This window comes from Piliocolobus tephrosceles, chromosome 11 (assembly GCF_002776525.5).
Source record: "Piliocolobus tephrosceles isolate RC106 chromosome 11, ASM277652v3, whole genome shotgun sequence".
NCBI classification, from domain to species: Eukaryota; Metazoa; Chordata; class Mammalia; order Primates; family Cercopithecidae; genus Piliocolobus; species Piliocolobus tephrosceles.
In genome coordinates, this window is record NC_045444.1 from 69,137,222 (window position 1) to 69,159,361 (window position 22,140).

Sequence of the window (22,140 nt, forward strand, 5' to 3'; positions counted from 1 at the left end):
ATTATTTGTTTTTGTTTTATAGAATAGACTGAGAGTGGGCTTTTAAGAGTAAGAAGTTGATTTTATATTTATATACAAACACTGCATAGTTAGACATTTATAAGTAGATTGATGAATATTCAGTATATGATAGATACACAAGCAGTTTGGGTGTGAATATATTAAACTTATTGAAAAAATTTTTAAATGTGAGATATTACATAGTTCTGACTTTTTCAAAATTTGAGTTTAGAGGAAAGTTGAAATACAGCCCAGAGCAAATTTTCAGGTTGAGCTCTCTGTAGCCCTAGGTACTCCAAACCAAGTGTTTCAAGAGTCACCTGGAGTTGTGATAGTTGGCAGTTTAGGGGGCAAGAACCCTTGTACTCTATCTGTTCCTCCCCTCCCAACTGGGCAGTTGTATTTATTAAGCATCTGCACCATCCTTTGTTGAAGAAAGGGCTCCCCACCTAAGTTTGATAATCAATGGTCTACAAAAATAGCACTTTGATGAAATCTGATGTCCTGGGAGGGAGAAATTCAGAAAAGAAATAGGAAACAGGTTCCATTTGACAGTTTATTTAATACGTTCAGAATAGAAGGTAGAGAAACAAGTACTGTAATCAAGATAATATTCATGTACAGAGGAATATAGTGAACATGCAATATTTCTAAAATTGCAGTTTAACAAGAAATAAAAAAAAGTACAAATGTTTCTCATTCAAGGTAATCCACATTTTGAAGATCTCATTTTACACAAAAAAGAGTAATTAGAACTATAAACAGGTCTTTATTTTATAATAAGCACTAACATAATTAATGTGCAGTTATGATTTTTAAAATTGGCAAACATGCAAAATTGCATTAAATAAGTTATGTCAGATAATTATCCTTTGTTTAATGTTTATTTATAGCTTGTAATTAATGTTTAATCATTTTGTTATCGGTGGTGGGAATCCGAATTATACAGCCCTCAGAATATGTTATCAGTGGCAACTCCATAGGGGTCTGCAAAAACAATTCTTGTGTCGTCAGGAAAGAATCCGACTAAGGCGTATAAGGCAGAAGAAGATACCAAGGCAAGTTTAAGAGTGGGAGTGAAGGTTTATTGAAAAACTTTAGAGGAGGAATGAAAAGAAAGTAAAGTACACTTGGAAGAGGGCCAAGTGGGCATCTTAGAGGACAAGTGCCCCATTTGTTTTACATGTTGGCATACTTCCAGCATCTTGTGTCCCTTTTCCCTTGATTCTTTGCTTGGAGAGGGAGGCCTGTTAGTACTTCGGCGGTGAGCGTGCGCAGGGTGTTTACCGGAGTTGTACGCATGCTCACCAGAGGTGCTCTTCCCTTACCAGCTGAATGTCCTTAGGAGGTCATGTACCAGTTAAACTCCTCGATTTTGCTTCTTAATATGCATGCCTGAGCCCACTCTCCCAACTCCTTAGATCTTATCCGGAAGCTGCTGATCACCAGTTTTAGGTGTTTCTATCTATTGGGAAACTGCCTTTTCCTGGCACTGGCTGCAACCAATTATTTCAGAGACAGTTTAACAACCGCTTGACATTCCCGGTTGGGGTAGGGGGCACCCTCTCTTGCTCTGTTTATGCCTAAATAGCTACATACTGTAACCATTCGTTTTTCAAGATACATTTAATTGAAAAGTAATGGAAATACAAAATAGGAAAAGTTATAGTCCCTGGCCTCAAGAAAATCCATCTAGTGGGGCTGAAAAGAAAACATGCAAGTATCTTACAGCAAAGTGAGGTGAAGAGAGAAGATGATTCAGAGTTGGCATGGCTGGGGCAGGTTTCATGACAGAAAGAGACTTGAGCTGCTACTTGAAAGAAACACAAGACTTTGCAAATTGGGGTGGAAAGCTAAGGGATGCTAGTCTGAAGGTTGATGTGAGCAAGAAATACAATGTGAGGAGCTGTTCACAGGAGAACAAGGGTTTCTAACAGGGAATAACGAGATAATTGATTGGAGCAAATTTTAGGATGAGGAGGTGAAGGAAATTTTCTTTTTTCGGGGGGCCAGGGAACAGGGTCCTGCTCTGTGGCCTAGGCTGGAGTTCAGTAGCAGGATCATGGCTCACTGCAGCATGGAACTCCTGGGCTCAAGTGATCCTCCTGCCTCAGCCTCCTGAGTAGCTGGGACTATAAGGTACATGCCACCACACCCTGGGATTTTATTTTTGAAACCAAGGTTCTCAGTTACCCCAAGGTGAAAGTAGGGTAACAATGTGTATTGCCTTTAGGGGTTCCTATGGAAGTCTCTCAAAGAGATGTTTCTACCCTCCTACCATGAGAGATTTTGATTTTTTCCTCCTTTGCCGTCCAAGTGACAATGTATGTAGTGTAATAAAGGATGTTACTACATGACATGTGCTGCACACCTGAGCCTTGTGGAGGCTGAAGAAAAGGAGGCTTCTGTAGAAAATAGGAACTCAGTGAGTGTTTTCAGATAGCTCGGTAATGTGTATGAAGAAGAAAACTTTGGGCCAGGGGCAGTGGCTCATGCCTGTAATTCCAACACTTTGGGAGGCCAAAGCTGGAGGCTCACTTGAGGTCAGGAGTTTGAGACCAGCCTGGCCAACATGGCAAAACCCTATCTCTATTAAAAATACAAAAATTAGCCAGGCATGGTGGTGTGCGCCTGTAATCCCAGCTACTCGGGAGCCCGAGGCAGGAGAATTGCTTGAACACGGGAGGCAGATGTTGCAGTAACCTGAGATTGCTTCACTGCACTCCAGCCTGGATGGCAGAATGAGACTCCGTCTCAAAAAACAATAACAACAAAAAGAAAGTTTTGGCTACTGGTGTGTTAGGTGGGAGAAACTGAAGGCAGGGAGATGTGAAGAGTTGACTGCAATTGTATAGGAATTGAAGAGGCAGAAAGAATATCTGAATGTTTGATGGTAGAGAAGGTGAATGTCAGAAAAAGCGAAGTGGAGCAGACACTGTACTAAGAATAACCACCTTTCAAAGTAGGTATTGTTTCTATTTTACAAACAATAAAATCTAGAAATCAAATACAAATCCAAGTATATAGGTTTTAGTGAGAGAGTTGAGCTCTGAATTGAGGTCTGTCTGACTCTAAATTCCACTAACACACTATAAATTTAATTTTGAGTTTCTAAGAGATGAACAGAAAAAGGGACAAAAGATGAGCTTGCTTTTGAGGTTTGATGTATGGGTAGGTTGTCCAGCAAGAATCTGGAAAAGTGGCATTGGACTTTAGAGCTGTTGGGCATAGATTATTAACAATTATTTGAACAGGGTGACAATGATAAGGATTCCAAGGAAGACCACTAAGAATTGAAAAAGAAAGGAGAGAGCAAAGGCTTGAACAACAATAATACTCCCAGGTTAGAAAAAAATGGGATCAATTATTGAAAAACCAGAAAAGGAGTAAAGTTATGAGAAATAGGAAGTGTAGCATCACCAAAAATAAAAGAAAACACGGCCGGGTGCGGTGGCTCAAGCCTGTAATCCCAGCACTTTGGGAGGCCGAGACGGGCGGATCACGAGGTCAGGAGATCGAGACCATCCTGGCTAACACGGTGAAACCCCGTCTCTACTAAAAAAAATACAAAAAACTAGCCGGGCGAGGTGGCGGTTGCCTGTAGTCCCAGCTACTCGGGAGGCTGAGGCAGGAGAATGGTGTGAACCTGGGAGGCGGAGCTTGCAGTGAGCTGAGATCCGGCCACTGCACTCCAGCCTGGGCGACAGAGCGAGACTCTGTCACAAAAAAAAGAAAACACTTGTACTTAGGAAAAGATTGTCAAAGCTGTTGGATACTGCAGATGTCAAGGAGGCAGGTCTAATTTGCCAATTAGAAAAAAAAAAAATAGTTGGGGTCAGTACTTTTATTTCAGAAGAGCATTACATAGGAGCGAATCTGTAATTAATTAAAAATCAAAATAGTAAAGATAGGGAAACAGATAATTTACTAAAATCTATAGACATTTCTTTTGAGATCATGAAAAAATGAAATGAGAGAAATTAGCACAAGGTAGGTAGGTGGAAGAGCGAGGCTTAGGGAGGGTTTCAATACTGGGCTTCTTTATAGCTTGGTAAGGAAAAGAGCCCATTGAAAGGGTAAAATATTGAAATGGAGGTAAAGAAAGGAAAATAAATTTATTAATGGAAAAAAGTTTTTAATTAAAAAAATAAAGAAAATAGGGCCAGGTGCGGTGGCTCATGCCTATAATCCCAGCTCTTTGGGAGGCTGAGGCGAGTGGATCATGAGGTCAGGAGATCGAGACCATCCTGGCCAACATGATGAAACCCCGTCTCTACCAAAATTAAAAAAAAAAAAAAAAAATTAGTCGGGTGTGGTGGCAGGCACCTGTAGTCCCAGCTACTTGGGAGGCTGAGGCAGGGGAATCGCTTGAACCCAGGAGGTGGAGGTTGCAGTGAGCTGAGATTGCACCACTGCACTACAGCCTGGTGACAGAGCAAGACTACATCTCAATAAATAAATAAATAAATAAGTAAATAAATAAATAGCAGTAACACCTGTAAATCAACCATAAAAATTGTATAAAATAAGTTAAAGGCCATTCCTCCAATTTACAAACCCTTTCCTACTTTATCTCTACTGTTAATAGTTTGGTGCAAATCTTTTTCTTTTTCTGAGCCAGAGTCTCGCTCTGTCGCCATGCTGGAGTACAGTGGCACGGTCTTGGCTCACTGCAACCTCCACCTCCTGGGTTCAAGTGATTCTCCTGCCTCAGCCTCCCAAGTAGCTGGGATTACAGGCACGCATCACCATGCCTGGCTAATTTTTGTATTTTTAGTAGAGATGGGGTTTCACCATGTTGGCCAGGCTGGTCTTGAACTCCTGACCTCGTGATCTGCCCGTCTTGGCCTCCCAAAATGCTGGGATTACAGGCATGAGCCACAGAGCCTGGCCGGTGCAAATCTTTTTCAACGTCTTCCTTTATTTAAAGAAGCATCACTCTTTTCTCTCACTCTCTCTTTCTCTGTATCTGTTCCTAAATAAACCTGTTATTAAATAAAAATAAAATGGTGCCACATATGTATGCATATATATTTATGTTTTCAAATTACTTTTTTCATTATATCTATCACAGAGATCTTTCTAGGTTAATATTTACACCCATATCAAATCCATCTAATTCATTTTAGCCGGTGTATAGTGTTCTTTTGCTTGGCTAGATCATAATTTGTATAGAAATTCATTTTTTAAAAATTTATTTTTTATTTTGTAGCAAAGTGGGTTCTTATTATGTCTCAAACTCCTGGGCTCAAGTGATCCACCCCTCAGCCTCCCAAAGTGCTGGGATTGCAGGTGTGAGCCACCACATCTAGCCTCAATGTGTGTAGAAATTTCTTCATTGATGAACCTTTCTTGGTAGCTTAATTCTAAAAAGTGGATTGCTCCATGTTGTGGGCTGACTAGTCCCCAAAGATATCCATACACTAAGCTTTAGAACCTGTGAATGTTACCTTATATGACAAAAGGTATTTTGAAGATGTGATTATTAACTTAATCACCTCTACTGGATATTGAAATAGTAAGATTATCCTGGATCACCTGGGCGAGTCCTAAATGTAATCACAAGGCTATGTGATGGCAGAAGCTGAACAAAGCAGTGTCAGACAGACAGACCAAGATGCTTCATCTTTGGCTTTGAAAAGGCAGGAAGGTGACAAAAGCTAGGAAATATAAGTAGCTTCTAGAAGCTTGAAAAAACAAGGTAATAGATTCTCCCCTGGAGCCTCCAGAAGAAAATAGTCCTTCTGGTACCTTGATTTTAGCCCCACAATACTCATTTTGGATTTCTGGCCTCCAGAATTATAAGAGATACATTTGTGCTGGTTTAGGTTACCCAGCCTGTGGTACTCCAATATGACTTTATCTGAACTTTATTACATCTGCAAATACCCAATTTCCAAATAAGGTCATATTCGTAAGTAGGAGAGTTAGGACATGAACATAAATTTTTTGGGGGGTCCCACAATTCAATTCACACACCCATTTTCAAAAAGTCAATTCGATCTGTGAGTGGTTTTAAAATTTGATTTCTGGGAACCTACCATTTAATTCTGGAATTGTTACTGCCTCATTCCAAAGACAAAATTCTTACTGAATTTGAGATTTTGGAAGTCGTAGAAGAAATAGCTGAGCATGGGTGGATATTTTGGAAATAATCCTCATGGTATGGAGCTGAGAACACCCCAGTTATACATATGTAGCACATTATTTTATAAAGTTAGTAATTGAGCAAAACTAAACAACATATTTTTACACACACATATGCGGAATATGTGTATGTGATCTACGTATGACTATGCCCTAAAGAAAAGCAGCAAAGTGAGGGGAGATGGATGGCAGGGATGGCACAGGCAGGAGCACGAAAGATTCCGCGGTGTGGAGGGTTCGTGGGTGCGTATAATTATCCTCCATTATCTACATATGTACTTATGCGTTCGTTAGCTATATTTTTGTATGTATTAATATGTAACAAAACATCGTATGAGTTATGCTTTAATGTAAAATTGTCTACATAACACAAAATTTAAAAGAAATGGCATACAGATAGTAGGAAACATGCTTTGAGAAAAAAGCGTCATGCACTAAGTCCAGAAATTGACATCGGAAAGAGGCACCAATTGTTTTCATCAAGCTGACTTTCCCAGGTGTTACTCGGAGAAGCTGACCGGTGATAGAGCACTGGGTCAACTCACGCTAATTATGAAACCTTGAGTAAAATAATCTGTGCTTCTATGTAACTCAAGTACCAACAAATCAGGAAGCTCACAGAGGGACGAAAAGCATTCCCAGAACCACACGCTGGTTCGCCACCTTTCCGGTGGAAAAACCCTTTTTTCGGAAATTCTTAGCGCAAAGACTTTGCCCTATTCCAAAATGGCTCCGGCGCCCACAACTTAAGCACAGCGCAGGTCCGGAAGTTACGCAACCCCAAGAGGTGGCACGCCCTTATCCGTAGGGAGCGTTTCCGCCATTTTTGAAAATTGGTAAGGTCCTGATTTTAAGTGTAGTTGCCGACGCAATGGCAGCCTTTGCCGTGGAACCTCAGGGGCCCGCGTTAGGTGAGTGAAATACTGCTTTTCCTTGCTGGCACTGCCATCCCTGCTTTGGGCCTGGAGGCGGGCAAGACTGAAGGGCAGTCGTCAGGCTCTCGTCTGCTGGTTTCAGTCGCGGAGAGGGAGCCCTTGGGTGCCCCCAAGTTCCTAGTTGGTTCCCTACTCGACGCATCGCCTCCATACTGCTACAGAAGTGGCGCCGGGAAGCTGTGGGCCTGGGAGGGTGAAGGAAAGGCCGTCGGGTGGTGACTGAGCTGTGTTTGTGCCCCCACACGCCGGCTACGCCAGAGTGGCCCATACCTTAACCTCCTTCTAATACCCGAGACGCGATGCTAGTTGCTGGGTTCCCCGGAAGCCTACCTGGGAGGAACTGACCGCGGTACACGTGGGTGGGCGGTGCCCTGAAGTGTGTGGGTGCAGTCCACTGCTTCTTGATAACCTGTGTTTCTAGTTCCTGTTTTGACGACTCCTCTTTCCCGGGCTTTGCAAAAGGAATCTTGTTATTAATGGAAGCTTGAATCGTGCAACGTTTAATCAACCAGGTGGTTGGTAATCATTGAGATATTGGCCTTAATAGCAAGCTAGGAGTTCGCACAATATTTCCCGCCTTTATTTGGGGAAAGTGACTCTTAAGTATTGTAGGAGGTATTTTTCTCTAAGTCACGATCTGAATTTTTTAAAGATTCACTCCCATTATTTATTGCGGAGCCTCGTTGAAATATGTCGTCTTTGAAAAAAATCTACCTATTTAACAGCACACAGATTCCTTTTTTTTTTCCTGCTGAGTTTTGCAACTTGTGAGAACCGTCAAAAATTTTAGAACGGAAAATAAACCGTCTTACTGTCATAGAAACTTACCTGAAAGTTAGGTTATAACTTTCTGAGCTTGGAAAAGAGAGCAAGTGATATATAATATATATATATATAGTGTAGAAAGAGTTTTTAGATTTGAAGGGTATGTAATGCTTGCCATGTTTGGTGTAAATTAAGTTCCTTTTGAGAATAGAATAACTTGAACTGCTTTAGTAGGTCATAAAAAAAACTAAATGCGTAATGTCAATAATGCAGATACTCTGCATTAAAATTTATGTACAAACGTCGTCTTGGCATTTATTTTTAATATATTTTAGAGATCAGAAAACTCTTCATTTCCAGTTCCAAATTTTTCTATTGAACAAAAACATTTTGGAGTGTATATTTATTGGGGTTACAAATGTGAGTAAACCAATCCCTCTGTATATTGCCTTGCCAGAAATCTGACTTTAGCCAGTATTAATGTGCAAGTTCACATTTTGCAGATATTCCAGGTGCCCACTGGTGTAGTAAAACTAAGGGTTGACTTCAACAAACTGTACTAGCTGAGTACGAATATTTTAGGAGCACAGAATATGAAATGGAATTGAGGACATGCAGCATTTTTTCCTGAAGTTTGCTTTAAGTGAAATTTAGTCTGAAGGGTAGTTAGTGACAGTCCTGATTAAGAGCCCATTGTGCCCTCCTTGCTGTCTGGTGCTTTCTTTTTTCTTTTCCTTCCTTCTTCCCGCTGTCCCTCCCCCCTCCCTCCCTTCCTCTTTTTTGACACAGGGTCTCGCCCTGTCACCCGGGCTGGACTGGAGTGCAGTTGTGCAATCTCAGCCCACTGCAACCTCTGCCTGCGCCTCCGGGCTCAAACAGTCCTCCCACCTCAGCCTCCTAGTGGCGTGTGCCGCCACTCCCAGCTACTTTTTGTATTTTTGGTGGAGGCAAGGTTTCGCCGTTTTGTCCAGACTGGTCTGGAACTGAGCTTAAGCGATCCGCCCCCGTCGGCCTCCCAAAATCCTGGGATTACAGGCTTGAGGCTTCTACTGTGTCTGTGTGTGTCCAGATATATCACAGCTTTTCTTTGGCCGATTCTTACTTTATTTTGCTATAATTTTTTTTTTTTTTCTTTTAGGGAGGGGAGTGAATGTAGTGGATGTTACCAAAAACTTTGCATTTAATATGGTATTCTAAATATCTGTTAGGAATATGCCTTTGTTTAGACTTTTGGTTTGATTTTAGTGGATGTTCTTAGGAAATATTTCTGTAGTGCCATGTAACATAGTAACTGGCACTTTTAAAAATAATTACAATGTAATTAGAGTTTTTCACACCTTGTTTTAGCATCTGCTTTATCCATTTATTGAATTTTTTTTGTCTTTTATACACTTGTATAGTTAATATCTAGGCCTAGTATAATGGGAAATAAGAGGAAGAATAAAGAGTTGGCAGCTTTTAGATACCAAGAAACAGATTTTTAAGGCTGTCTAGAAGTAATAGTTAATAAAAAACATACAAATAACATAGCAAACATTTGACCCTTCTGGGTGCCATGAGTCACACTCAGGCTTGTCAGCTAGTTGAAAATTATTTTCACAAGCAGAGATTGCAAATTCTACATTTATACTTTACTCAGTTTTTGCTATTATGAAATACTTGTAGAAAATAATAATTCATATTTACTGAGCACTTAACTGTATATCAGGTACCGGGTCAAGCTGTACTTGCTATAATTCTAACAAAAGCTCTGTTTCCCTTTTGCTGAAAGACCTTGAACGCATATCTTTGGCTCCATAGCCCGTCATTTTCCTTATTCTGCTATTTTGCTCTGAAAATAGAATTATATAGCTCACTCATCTTCATAAGGGAAATAATATCTATAGATTGTGAGGATTAATTTTGTATCAACAATTGTGAGAGGTTTCAGTTCTCTAAGTTGGCTTTATATTAGGGGGATATTTAGAGATGATTCTTTAATTTTTTTTTTTTTTTTTAATAGGATGAGCTCTCACTGTGTTGCCCAGGCTGGTCTTGAACTCCTGAGCTCAAGTGATCCTCCTGCCTTGGCCTCCGAAAGTGCTAGGATTTCAGGCTTGAGTCACCATGCCCAGCTGTGATTATTCTTGACTTAAACTAATAATTAAGAAAAAAGATACAAAAATAAGTTTTCAATTCTTTTCAACATGTTTCTGAGTTAGGGTGCTAGTTATCACTCTTATTTTGTAAGTGCTCTAATATATGCATGGTTACAGTTTTATCACAATAATGATGCACTTTTTATGAGAAAGAAAAAGAAACAATTTAGCAAGCTAAACCCATTGTGTTTGATATGCTAAGACTTCATATAAGTAGTGCAGCCTGTCCTTGTTTTCGGTTGTTACATAGTCCAAACTGATTTGGAAATGGAAAGAAGTTATTAGTGTGATTTTTAAATTCCTGAAATAATGTAAACAAAAATAGCTGTCACAGATTGTTATTGTGCTGCCAGGCATGGTGGCTTCACGCCTTTAATCTCAGCACTTTGGGAGGCCAAGGCTGGTGGATCACCTGAGCTCAGGAGTTCCAGACCAGCCTGGGCAGCATGGTGAAACCCCATTTCTACAAAAAAATACAAAAATTAGCTGGGCGTGGTAGTGCAGGCCTGTAAACTCAGCTGCTGAAAGGCTGAGGAGGGAGGATCACTTGAGTCTAGGAGGTGGAGGTTGCAGTGAACTGAGATCGCGCCACTGCACTCCAGCCTGGTGACAGAGCGAGACTCTGACTCAAAAAAAGAGTGAATACAAGATAACTTTACATTTTTCTAGAAATAATTTTTGTTGGCTTTTAAAATAACAAATTCAACTATAGTTCTATTATATCTAAAAGTTTTGATTAAACTTTCAAAATTATGCTAGATTCTTGCATGTATTTGTCAGATACTGTAACAGAAAAGTCTTTAATTTATTTTTTGATTCATGTAGGATCTGAACCAATGATGCTGGGTTCACCCACATCTCCAAAGCCAGGAGTTAATGCCCAGTTCTTACCTGGATTTTTAATGGGGGATTTGCCAGCTCCGGTGACTCCACAACCTCGATCAATTAGTGGCCCTTCGGTAGGAGTAATGGAAATGAGATCACCTTTACTTGCAGGTAGGTGAATTGCTTAAAATAATGTTATAGACATGCTACATACAGGGATGTCCAATCTTTTGGCTTCCCTGGACCACATGGGAAAAAGAATTGACTTGGGCCACACATAAAATACAGTAACTCTAACAATAGCTGATGAGCTAAAAAAAAAAAATTGCAAAAAAAAAGTCTTACAATGTTTTAAGAAAGTTTAGCAATTTGTGTTGGGCCACATTCAAGGCCATCCTGAGCTTCATGTGGTGTTCAAGCCACGGGTGGGACAAACTTATGCTAGAATTTTAAAAAGTGTAATGGTGCAGCATTCACCCTCGTCAGTACATTCATTAATTAAAACAAAATTAAGCAATGTGTCTATTATGAAGCAAAGCTTTTATTTTAAGGCTCTTGGAATAGAGATGTAAGCAGTATAAGCTATAATTTCTAGAGCCACTAAAATGTATTCTGTGTTTTATTCATTCTAAGATGCCATTGAATTGGCTTTTAAGTACCACTAGCAAAAATAACCCTAAATATGACATAATGCTAACATGCCATTTTTTGTAAAATTTCTGTTTTGGAGATGTCAGAGTATGGTGAGGGGAGAGTGCCTCATAGAGTTGATGAAATACCATCATTTAGCTTCAACTGAATTAATTTAAAGTGATTCATCTTAAGATACAAGAATAGGAAATGATTGGTCGAAAGAAATGTAACTTGAAGATGTAGATATGAATTCTGCCTTTAGTCTTAGTGAATTGAGATTGTCACATATAGCGTGTTTGAGGAAAGGACTGACTTTGCAAACTAGGGGGAGGTTTTATACACAGAATTTGTGATTGTCAGGGCAAAGTATTGTAAATGCAGCCTGTATTTATTGCAGAACTCCTTTAGCAAAGAAATATTTTAAAAAATGACTTCAAAGTTTTGACTGAGAAGTGAGAATTAGCTACGGAAGTGGTTGAATTCTAATTGTGAGCTAATATCCTTTAGTAGTTGTTCAAATGAAAACTCTTTTTACCTTAATTGCCCTTTAAAGTATTTTTGCTTTAAAATGGTTTATTATTATTTAGGATTATCATGGAGAATTATAAATTATATTTGAAATAATTCATTTAACATTAAACATTAAATTTCCAATGTGTTTTATTATGGTAGCCAACATATATTGATTGCTTATGAGCCTGGCAGTATGCTAATCCTTATTTTGTCAATCTTAAAGGGTAGGTAACGGTATCCCCATTTTTAAAAAGAGGAAACTGAGGCTAAATGCAACAAATAATTTGCTGAAGCTCACTTGCTAGTGAGAGAGCACTATAAACCTCAGGTTAGTCTTATTCCATAGACTGCTCTAAATAGCTCAAGCTGTACTGTCCAGGCTCAGACATTAGTCTTACCAATGGCCTGGGCTGCATCACTATTTGGCATTTCATGTTCTCTGATCGAAAAAGACATCTTTATGTCACAGAAGTTGTTCCTTTTATTATGTCTTTATTATGTACTTAAATATATTTCTACTGTGAGAAACATGAATGGGATCTACTTAATCTAGATAGTCAAACTCTACATTAGTGAATTATATTTATTCAGGAATCTACAGACTGGAGCTGTTTAGTACCTACTTTCAAGTGAGAAATGGGATCAAGTGTTGTATTTAAATGTTAAGCATTTTATAGAGAGAGCAAAAGTTACATGTGTTTTCTGAAAACTAAGATTTTCATTAACTACTTACTCTGAATCCTTTTGTTCAAAGTGCAGTCTGTGGATCAGCAGCATTGGCATCACCTGGGAGCTTGTTAGAACGGTATAATCTCAGGCTTCACCCTACACCTTCTGAATCAGAGTCTGAATTTTAACAAGGTCCCTAGGTGACTCTTCAGCTTATTAAAGTTTGAAAAGAACTAGGAGACAAGATTTTAAGACAATATTTCAAAAATATAAATTTTTAAAAATCTTACCAAAAAAAAGAAGAATCCTTTCTTTTCTCACCATTTTTTTTTTTTTTTTTTGTACACTGTAGGTGGGTCACCACCGCAACCAGTTTTACCAGCTCATAAAGATAAAAGTGGCGCTCCACCAGTTAGAAGTATATATGATGACATTTCTAGCCCAGGACTTGGATCAACACCTTTAACTTCAAGAAGACAGGTAATATAAATACCATTTTGATCCACAGTGAACAACATCATGGTTTTATGTGACGATTCAGTGAGAGTCAGTACTTTGAAATGTTTCCCTGAGGTCTATTTTAATGTAACTGCGTTGCACAGAATAAGCATTAAACACATTTATCATACAATCTACTTAAATTGTTGATGATGAACTGTACTTAACAGTGTAGAACTCTAGATTTTCTCTCATAGGTAATTCTCAGGTTTTTATAGGTATGCCTTATCCACCTGCTCATACCTCCAACCTACTTAATATACATGTAGAATGTGATTATGGTTTAAATCATTCTGATTGTTTAAGAAGTTTAATATTTAAAAATTATGTGAAAGAATAAATGAAAATTCAGAGTTTCATCTAGATCTAGGGCACTTGTCAGCTGAGGGTAGTATGGACTTCTCTTTATTTTGTTCTGTTTTTTAAAGTCCCAACAGGGTCCTGCTCTGTTGCCCAGGCTAGAGTGCAGTGACACAGTCATAACTCTGCAGCCTTGAACTCCTGGGTTCAAACAGTCCTCCTGCCTCAACTGTCCTATTGGGATATAGGCATGTGCTGCTATGCCTGGCTAATTGTATTATTTTTTGTAGAGATGAGGTCTTGCTGGCTTCAAGTGATCCTTGCACCTTGACCTCTCAAAGCGCTAAATTTTAAGTGTGAGCCACTGTGCCTGGCCAACTTTTCTTTTAAGTGGAAAATTTAGTAGCTTCATAGACACAAGTGTTGTTTCCTATTATTATTGTGCTTAGTAGGACAATCATAAACAAAGTTTATCAGTTAAGTTGATAAGTTCTTTGTATAAAGATATGTCTGCTGTTTGCTTTAGATATATGTTTTATGCCTTTCCCTAAATCGTATTTAGTGAAGTTAAGAGTTCAAGAATATTAGAAAGCATTTTTCAGTAGATTTGTGCTGTTTATAGGCTTGATATATCTGGCATACTAGGCTTACTTGTCAAGTAAAGCAAAATTCATTCACTGTGGTAAACAGATTACTGTTTTTTCCCAGTACTTCTAGACCTGCCTTCCTGTCCAACAGGAGCCACTAGCTAAATGTGGCTATTGATACTAGAGATATAACTAGTCTCAATTGAGATATACTTTAAGTATAAAATACACACCAGAGTTTGAAGACTTAGAAAGAATGTAAGGTATCTTGTTTTTTTATATTGATTACATATTGAAATGAGAATGTTTTGGATGTGTTCGGCTAAATAAACTATTACTAAAGTTCACCTGTTTGTACTTTTTAAATGTACCTACTAGAAATGGTAAAATTACCTGTATGGCATTTATTGTTCCTAATGGACAGATATTCTGGTCTGGGATGGTTTTCTAAAGGTTGGTAAGTAAAGCTTACGTTTAGTTTGGTATGAAGGCTGGGTGTGTTGGTGCATGCCTGTAATCCCAGCACTTTGGGAGGCTGAGGTGGGCGGATTGCTTGATTTTTATGTATTTTTATCATTTTTATTATTTTTTTTTTGAGACAGGGTCTTGCTCTATCACCCATACTAGAGTGCAGTGGAATGCTCATGCCCCACTGTAGCCTTGACCTCCTGGGCTCGAGTGATCCTTCCACCTCTGCTCCTTAGTAGCAGGGACTACACACGTGCACCACCATGCCTGGCTAATTTTTGTACTTTTGTAGAGATGGGATTTGTCCTGTTGCCCAGGCTGGTCTTGAACTCCTGAGCTCAAGTAATCCACCTTCCTTGGCCTCCCAAAGTGCTGGGATTACAAGTGTGAGCCACTGTGCTGGGCTTTGGGCAGATCGCTTGAGCCCATGAGTTTGAGATCAGCCTGGGCTACATGGCGAAACTCTGTGTCTACTAAAAATACAAAAAAAAAAAAAAAAAAAAAAAATTGGCCGGGTGTGGTGGTGTGTACCTGTAGTCCCAGCTACTCAGAAAGCTGAGGTGGGATGATTACTTGAGCCTGGGAAGCTCAGGCTACAATGGGCTGTGATTGTGTTACTGCACTCAACCTGCGTGACAGAGTGAGAACCTGTCTCAAAAATAAATAAAATAATAAAAATTTAAAAATTGTTTGTTACAAGAACCACTGGCTTCTAAATTTGTGCAAGTTTTCATTACTTCTCTGATGATATAGGCAAAGGCTTGCAGATATTGCTGTATTCAAAATGCTTGAAAGACTCACGGGTCATAATTTATAGAGAATGTTTTTGATTTGAAAGTTGGTAAGAGTATCATTGCTAGATTAGAGCCCAAATTAGTTATGCCCCCTGGAATTTGCTCAACCTTTTTCTAATCATGAAAGAATTGGCATTAATAATTGAATAATACATTTTATATCTCTCCCAACATTCTCTCAGCATTTACTTCTGGTTGCTAGATGAAGCTATTTGAGATTTCCTTAGTTTAATTAGGATCTGTTTTTAAAAATCTTTATTGAGTTCTAGGTAGAGTCTGTTCTCGTTTATTGATTGAATATCGTCTTTGTTTTAGAAGGATTTTTAACTGTTTTAGTCCTTAATTATATTTAAAGGGACTAAAATGGGTAATTTACCAGTTTTGGAACGTTCTACTGGTAGTGGTAGGGATATGCTGTGTGTTATTGTTTAGACTGATTTGAATCTATAGTATTTCATGGTTTCTAAGTATCTGTTGAAAATCATATTCTGTCACCCTTCTGATTTTCTCTATGAACTTGATCATTTTAAAAATTACTATTATCTCTGTTATTTCAAATATTGTACATTAGAAACTAAAAACAAATAGTTACCATGTCACCTTTTATAGAAGATAACGTCTTTTTTTTTTTTTTTTTAACATGACTTTTCTTATTTTAACAAATACTAAGGGGTCTAGTATATTTTAGGTTAATACTGTTTAACTTACGGAAAAAAAGAATGCCTTTGTACTTTGAGCTAATTAGAGGCATCTCCAGCACCTGATAAAAATTCAGTTTTCTGTTGAATGAAGGCTTTTAATGCTTACTGTAATTGTGTTTTGCATTTTTACCATAACACTTTATTCTGTTTTTGCGTAGCCAAACATTTCAGTAATGCAGAGTCCTCTTGTTGGAGTTACATCTACTCCTGGAACAGGTAAGTGATTTTTTCTTTCTTTCTTTCTTTTTTTTTTTTTTTAAAGACAGGGTCTGGCTCTGCTACCCATGCTAGAGTGCAGTAGTGTAATCATGGAGTAAACAACTCTAACACCAAAGACTTCTGTATTCGTCGAATGAAGATAGTATGTTTGTTGGTAATTGCCAAAATTTTTTGTTTTATATTTCAAACCTGGAGATTTTTCTGAAATCTCTATAACTTCTTTCAGGAAGGAAATACTTTGTGTATTGATTCTTTTCTGAATCAGATCACCCCAAAGGCATGATGGGGTGAATATTCAGAATGTCTTTTTAAGAAATTGTATACTTAATAGATGTTTGAAGTGTCTCCTTAGTTATTAAAATTTGTCAATAAAAAAGCCATTGCAATTGGGATAAAAAGGAATAGTTAAGACACTGAATAATAAAGGTGTTTTGAGAGATGTTAATGCATAGTTATAAATCTAAATGCTGTTGAATAGAAGCAACCACTGATTACATACCTAGTTTTTCTTTAAGATTAATGGCTTTTTAATCATCATTATCCTTAGCACAGTTCTTCATATGTAGTCATATGTGTATAATCCCATCAAATGTTTATTCAGCAAATATTTGAGCACCTAACTGTACTCTGGGAAATAGTAGACAAAATAGATACTCCCTGCCTTTATGGAACTTACATTTATTTGCAGAATTTACATTTATAAACAAAACAAGTAAATTATAAAGTTTGTTAGAAGGTATTGCATTTTGTGGAGGAAAAAAATTAAGCAGCAAAGTGGGGAAAGGGGTGGGGACTTAGAGTTTTAAATAGGGTAATGTATTAGTTTTCTATTGCTGCCATAACAAACTACCACAAACATAAAAGTGGCTTAAACAATACAAATTTATTATCTTTCATTTCTGGAGGTCAGAAGTTTGAAATGGGTCTTGGTGGGCTAAAATCTACACATTGGTAGTGCAGTGTTCATTTATGGAGGTTCTAGACAATAATCTGTTTTTCTTTTTTTTTTTTTTTGAGATGGAGTCTTGCTCTGTCACCCAGGTTAGAGTGCAGTGGCACGATCTCAGCTCACTGCAACCTCTGCCTCCTGGGTTCAAGCGATTCTCCTGCCTCAGCTTCCCGAGTAGCTGAGATTACAGGCACCCACCACTGTTCCCGCTAATTGTGTGTGTGTGTGTGTGTGTGTATTTTTAGTAGAGACGGGGTTTCACCATATTGGCTAGGCTGGTCTCGAACTCCTGACCTTGGGATCCACCTGCCTCGGCCTCCCAAAGTGCTGGGATTACAGGCTTGAACCACTGCATCTGGCCAGCAATAATCTATTTTCTTGCCTTTTCCATTTCTGGAGGCTGCTTATGTTTCTTGCTTGTGGTTCCCTTCCTCCCTCTTCACAGTCAGCAACTTTGTAACTCTCTGACCTTTCTTCTGTAGTCACATTGCCCTCTCTTAAAGACCCCTGTGAATATATTGGGCCCTTCTAGGTAATCTAGGATAATCTTTGTATTTTAAGGGCAGTTGATTAGTAGCCGTAATTTCACCTGCAACCTTAATTCCCCTTTGCCGTGTAATGTAACATTTGCAGGTTCCAGGGATTCGATCATGGACATCATTTGGGGACCTACCCAGATTATTTCACCTACCACTGATAGTTAGGGGACAAACTTTACTCAAAAGTCTGTAAGTGAGGGAAGTAGGGAATAGTATTCTAGATGGAGGTAGCAGCAAACGCAAAGGTCCTGAGGTGGGAGTGTGTCTGGGGTCTTCAAGGAAGAATAAGGGGACAGTGTGACTGAAATGGAGTAAGTGAGGGGGAGAATAGTAGAAAATGAGGTCAGAGAGGAGAGGTAATGGGGGCAGATGTATTACAGGGCCTTGTAGGTGATTGTCACAATTGGTCTTTACCCAGAAAAGGTGGAAGACAATAAGGATGAAACTGTTGCTGGATACAACTAGTTTGAGAGTAAAAATTAGCCTAGAAGCAAGGAGACAAGTTAAGAGGCTACTTGTAGCAATCTAGGTGAGAGATGATAGTGATAGAAAAAGAAGGCAGGCAAGAAGGAAAAGAATACAGTAACAGAAAGATGGAACATTAGAAACAATAGCAAGACAGTAGATTTTAAACTAAGAAATCAGGCATGTACCTGTAGTTCCAGCTATTCAGAAGGTTGAGGCAGGAGGATGGCTTGAACCCAGGAATTCGAGGTTGCAGTGAGCTGATTTTGTCACTGCACTCCAGTCTGGGTGACAGAGCAAGACCCTATCTCTAAAAAAAAGTAAATAAAATTAAAAAAAAAAAAAGCAAAACTAACCAAATTAACAATTATGTAAAATGTATTAAACACTCTGGTTAAGGCAGATGTTGTCAGAATAGATAACAAAAGGAACACCTAATACAAATTGGATCCTTTGAATCCTGTGAGTCTGAATTTCTTCAGGCAGTCTGTGAGCACTCATTGGCCGTGTATTTAAAGTCTACATTTCTAGTGTTGTTCAAGGAAACTTAGTCATTTTCTATCATGATGCTCAGAATTCTTCCAGCCTCTACCGACTGCCTGATTTCTAAAGCCATTTCCACATTTTTAGCTGTGTGTTAACAGCAGCACCTGACTTGTCCCAACAATCTGTACTACTTTGCTGTAGTTGCCATAAGAAATTACTAGAAACTTAGTGGTTTAAAACAACACATGTATTATCTTCTAGTTTCTAGAGATCAGATATCTGGGCCGTTGCTTAGAGCTCAGGTGTCAACAGGGCTGTGTTTCTCTTTGGAGGCCTTGGGTGTGAATCTGTTTCCAGGCTCCTTCAGGTTGTTGGCAGAATTTAGTTCCGTGCGGTTATAGGAATGAATGAGGTTCCTCTCCTTGCTGACTGTTACCTTAAGGTTCTTAACATCTAGAATCTGCCCTCACTCCTTGCTTGGCTCATGGCTCTCCATCTTCCATCTTCAGATATCAAACATCCAGAATGTCACCCTAATCTTTTCAGCTACATAACTGAGGTTGAATATCTAGGAAAATTAGTTCTGAACAGCCTTAAGCTGATCAAACTGTAACAAATAGGTGGATGGTGATGCTTTGTTACACACAGAAATAGTGACTATTCAGTTATTTGAATCATGCCAGGTACCACTGGCGCTCACGTCTGTAATCCTGAGGCAGGCAGATCACTTGAGTCCAGGAGTTTTGAGACCAGCCCGGGCGACATAGTGAGATGCCTGTCTGTACAAAAAAATTAAAAAATAAGCCTGGCATGGTGGCACACACCTGTAGTCCCAGCTACCTCGGAGGCTGGGGTTAAGAAGAGCACTTGAGCCTGGGAAGTCGAGGCTGTAGTGAGCAGTGATCACACCACTGCATTCCAACCTGGGTGACAAGAGTGAGACCTTGTTTCAAATAAATAAAATAATGGAGTCAGTAAGTGATTCCAGGGACGTTGAAAATCCAAAAATAGGGCTGGGTGTGGCATGATGGCACATGCCTATAATTCCAGTACTGTGGGAGGTCAAGGTGGGAAGACTGTTTGAGCCTGGGAGTTTGAGGCTGCAGGCAGCTATGATTGCACCACTGCACTCCAGCCTGGGTGACAGCGAGACCTCAAAAAAAAAAAAAAAAAAAAAAAAACACACAAAGACACATAATGTTAAGTAATGTTTTACATTTTAGCGGCTCTCTTAGTTGACTGAAAATCATACATTTTAATTTTCTTAACTGTTGTCAAGTGGAAAAGCACAGGATTAATGTTAATATCTTTTTGTTAACTTATTTTTTTTCTAATATAGTGACTTCTGTGAGGTTTTGTAATTGTGGAAACTATGTATGAAAATACAAGAGCTGTGATAGGAAAAACAGCTATCCTGAATTGGCCACTGGGAGCCACTGCTGCTTCTACTTTGAGTTTAAGGAATTTGCATATAGAAAGTCTTAATAGGACATAAGTTAACAAGAATATGTTTGAAAAGATGACAAGGTGTGGAGACCTATCATCCATGGCCAATGATAGGCAAGAAATAGGAAAAGGGAATTGATAAGAAAATTGAGGGGAAAATCTAGAGTTTTTCATTTAGAGCTTTTTTTTCTTTTTTTCTTTTTTTTTTTTTAGCTCCTGAATTTAGTGTTAAGTGAAGTTTTTTTGGATGATTAGTAAATCTTAGCCTTCTGAGATTGGCAACTTTTATAAAGAGATGTCATGGGATATAATGGCATGACTGCCATTTTATGCTTAGGGTTTTTTTGCATCCTATAAGGAGGTTGATGTGTTTTTATTTTTTCTTTTAAACATTCTGTAACTGATGTTAAGATCTTTTTTAGAATATTATTTCTGGTGCAGGAAAACATTGGTCATAAGTCAAAATAGGAAATCTGGATTAAAGAATATAAGAAACTCTTAGTCATGGTATATTACTGCCCCTGGTAAAGAACATTGAATGTGTTGGCTCTGCTTGCTCCATCCTCATCCCTCAATATTTTTTTCTGCTGCTATTGAAGTGTTCTTCTGCTTTTCTTCTTCCTTTATATTTTTTATTAATTTTTTTCTTGAGAAGTCCTTTCACTTATATATTAGCTCTCTTCCAAAATGGTAGGTCACTAGTTAATTAACTAGAATCGTTATTTGTGTTAGCATGTTATTAACAGGTTAAGTGTGATATTAAGTGATAGTAGCATTTTATGGCTGCTTTTGTTGATGCAAGGACCTCAGAGTTTTGATAGTGTTCCTGGAAGTGGGGGCCAAAAGTGACTCTTCGTTTTTTGGTTTGGGTTAGGTACTCCTTACATGTGCTCCTTTTAAAGTTCTCTCTGCTTGGCTCTCTTCTGTCTTTATTACTTGATTATGAACTCTTTCAGGACAGAGACTTCCTGTGTCTTCAATGTTTACCCATCTCAGAGCTGGGTACAAAGGGCTAACATTAATCCTGTGCTTTTCCACTTGACAACAGTTAAGAAAATTAAAATGTATGCTTTTCAGTCAACTAATAGAGCTGCTAAAATGTAAAACATTACTTAACGTTATGTTTTTGCATTTCTTTATTTACTATTTTTTTTGAGAAAAGATCTCGCTGTTACCCAGGCTGGAGTGCAGTGGTGCAATCATAGGTCCCTGCAGCCTTTAACTCCCAGGCTCAAGCAGTCCTCCCACCTTGACCTCCCATAGTACTGGAATTTTAGGCATGTGCCACCATGCCATACCCAGCCCTTTGTACATGTTTGTTGACTGAATATATTGATGGATTTAAGCTGTAGAGAGTTGAATGGTGGCCTCTATACATATTATGTCCACATCCTAATCACTGGAACCTGTGACTGTTAACTTATATATGATTGCATTAAGGATTTTCAGAGGGGAGATTCTGAAGGAGAGTCTAAAGAGTTAGGGAGGAAAGAGGAGGGAATCCTGGATTGCCTGGATGGCTCCTAAACCCAATCACAAGGGTCCTTGTAGGTACGAGGTGGAAAGAAATTTGAAACAGAAGAGGAAGAGAAACATATAGAGGAGAGAGAAGGTGATGTTCATAAGGGGACAGAGATTAGAGTGTTGTTTCCAAAGCATGTCGTAAGTCACCAGAAGATGGAGGAAGCAAGCAGTGGATCTTTCCTTAGAGTCTCCAGCAGGCATGCCACCTTGCCAACAATATAATTTTGGACTTCAGGCCTCCAGAACTTGTGAGAGAATAAATTTCTGTTTTAATCTATCCAGTTTGTGGTAATTTGTTACAGCAGCCACAGGTAACTAATATATGTAAATATTGTTTCGAGACAATGACGTTCCAACACCAGTACCTACTACCAAATAAGAGGATTGGAGTATTTGCATCCAACTTGGCAAGGCATTTTTCTTTAATAATACTGAATAAACACTATCCTTATTCTAGACTGTGTAGCTTCTTATTGCTGCTGAACCATATTATCACAGATTAATGGCTTAAAACAACACGAATGTATTGTGTTACAGTT

The 22,140-nt window shown here is 38.7% G+C and overlaps 1 protein-coding gene across 2 annotated transcripts in view; it reads left to right on the plus strand.

Moving 5' to 3' along the window:
- The first annotated feature begins 6,919 nt into the window (after positions 1-6,919).
- The window catches only part of NUP35 (nucleoporin 35), a 57,137-nt gene continuing 41,916 nt past the window's right edge, over positions 6,920-22,140 (plus strand). For both annotated transcript variants that reach the window (XR_003309441.1, XM_023212385.2), the window contains exons 1-4: positions 6,920-7,058; positions 10,811-10,981; positions 12,978-13,105; positions 16,132-16,189. Coding sequence is in view for 1 of the 2 variants with exons in the window: in XM_023212385.2 (XP_023068153.1) it covers positions 7,019-7,058; positions 10,811-10,981; positions 12,978-13,105; positions 16,132-16,189 (397 nt within the window). In the remaining variant the exon portion in view is untranslated. The remainder of the gene's footprint in view (positions 7,059-10,810; positions 10,982-12,977; positions 13,106-16,131; positions 16,190-22,140) is intronic.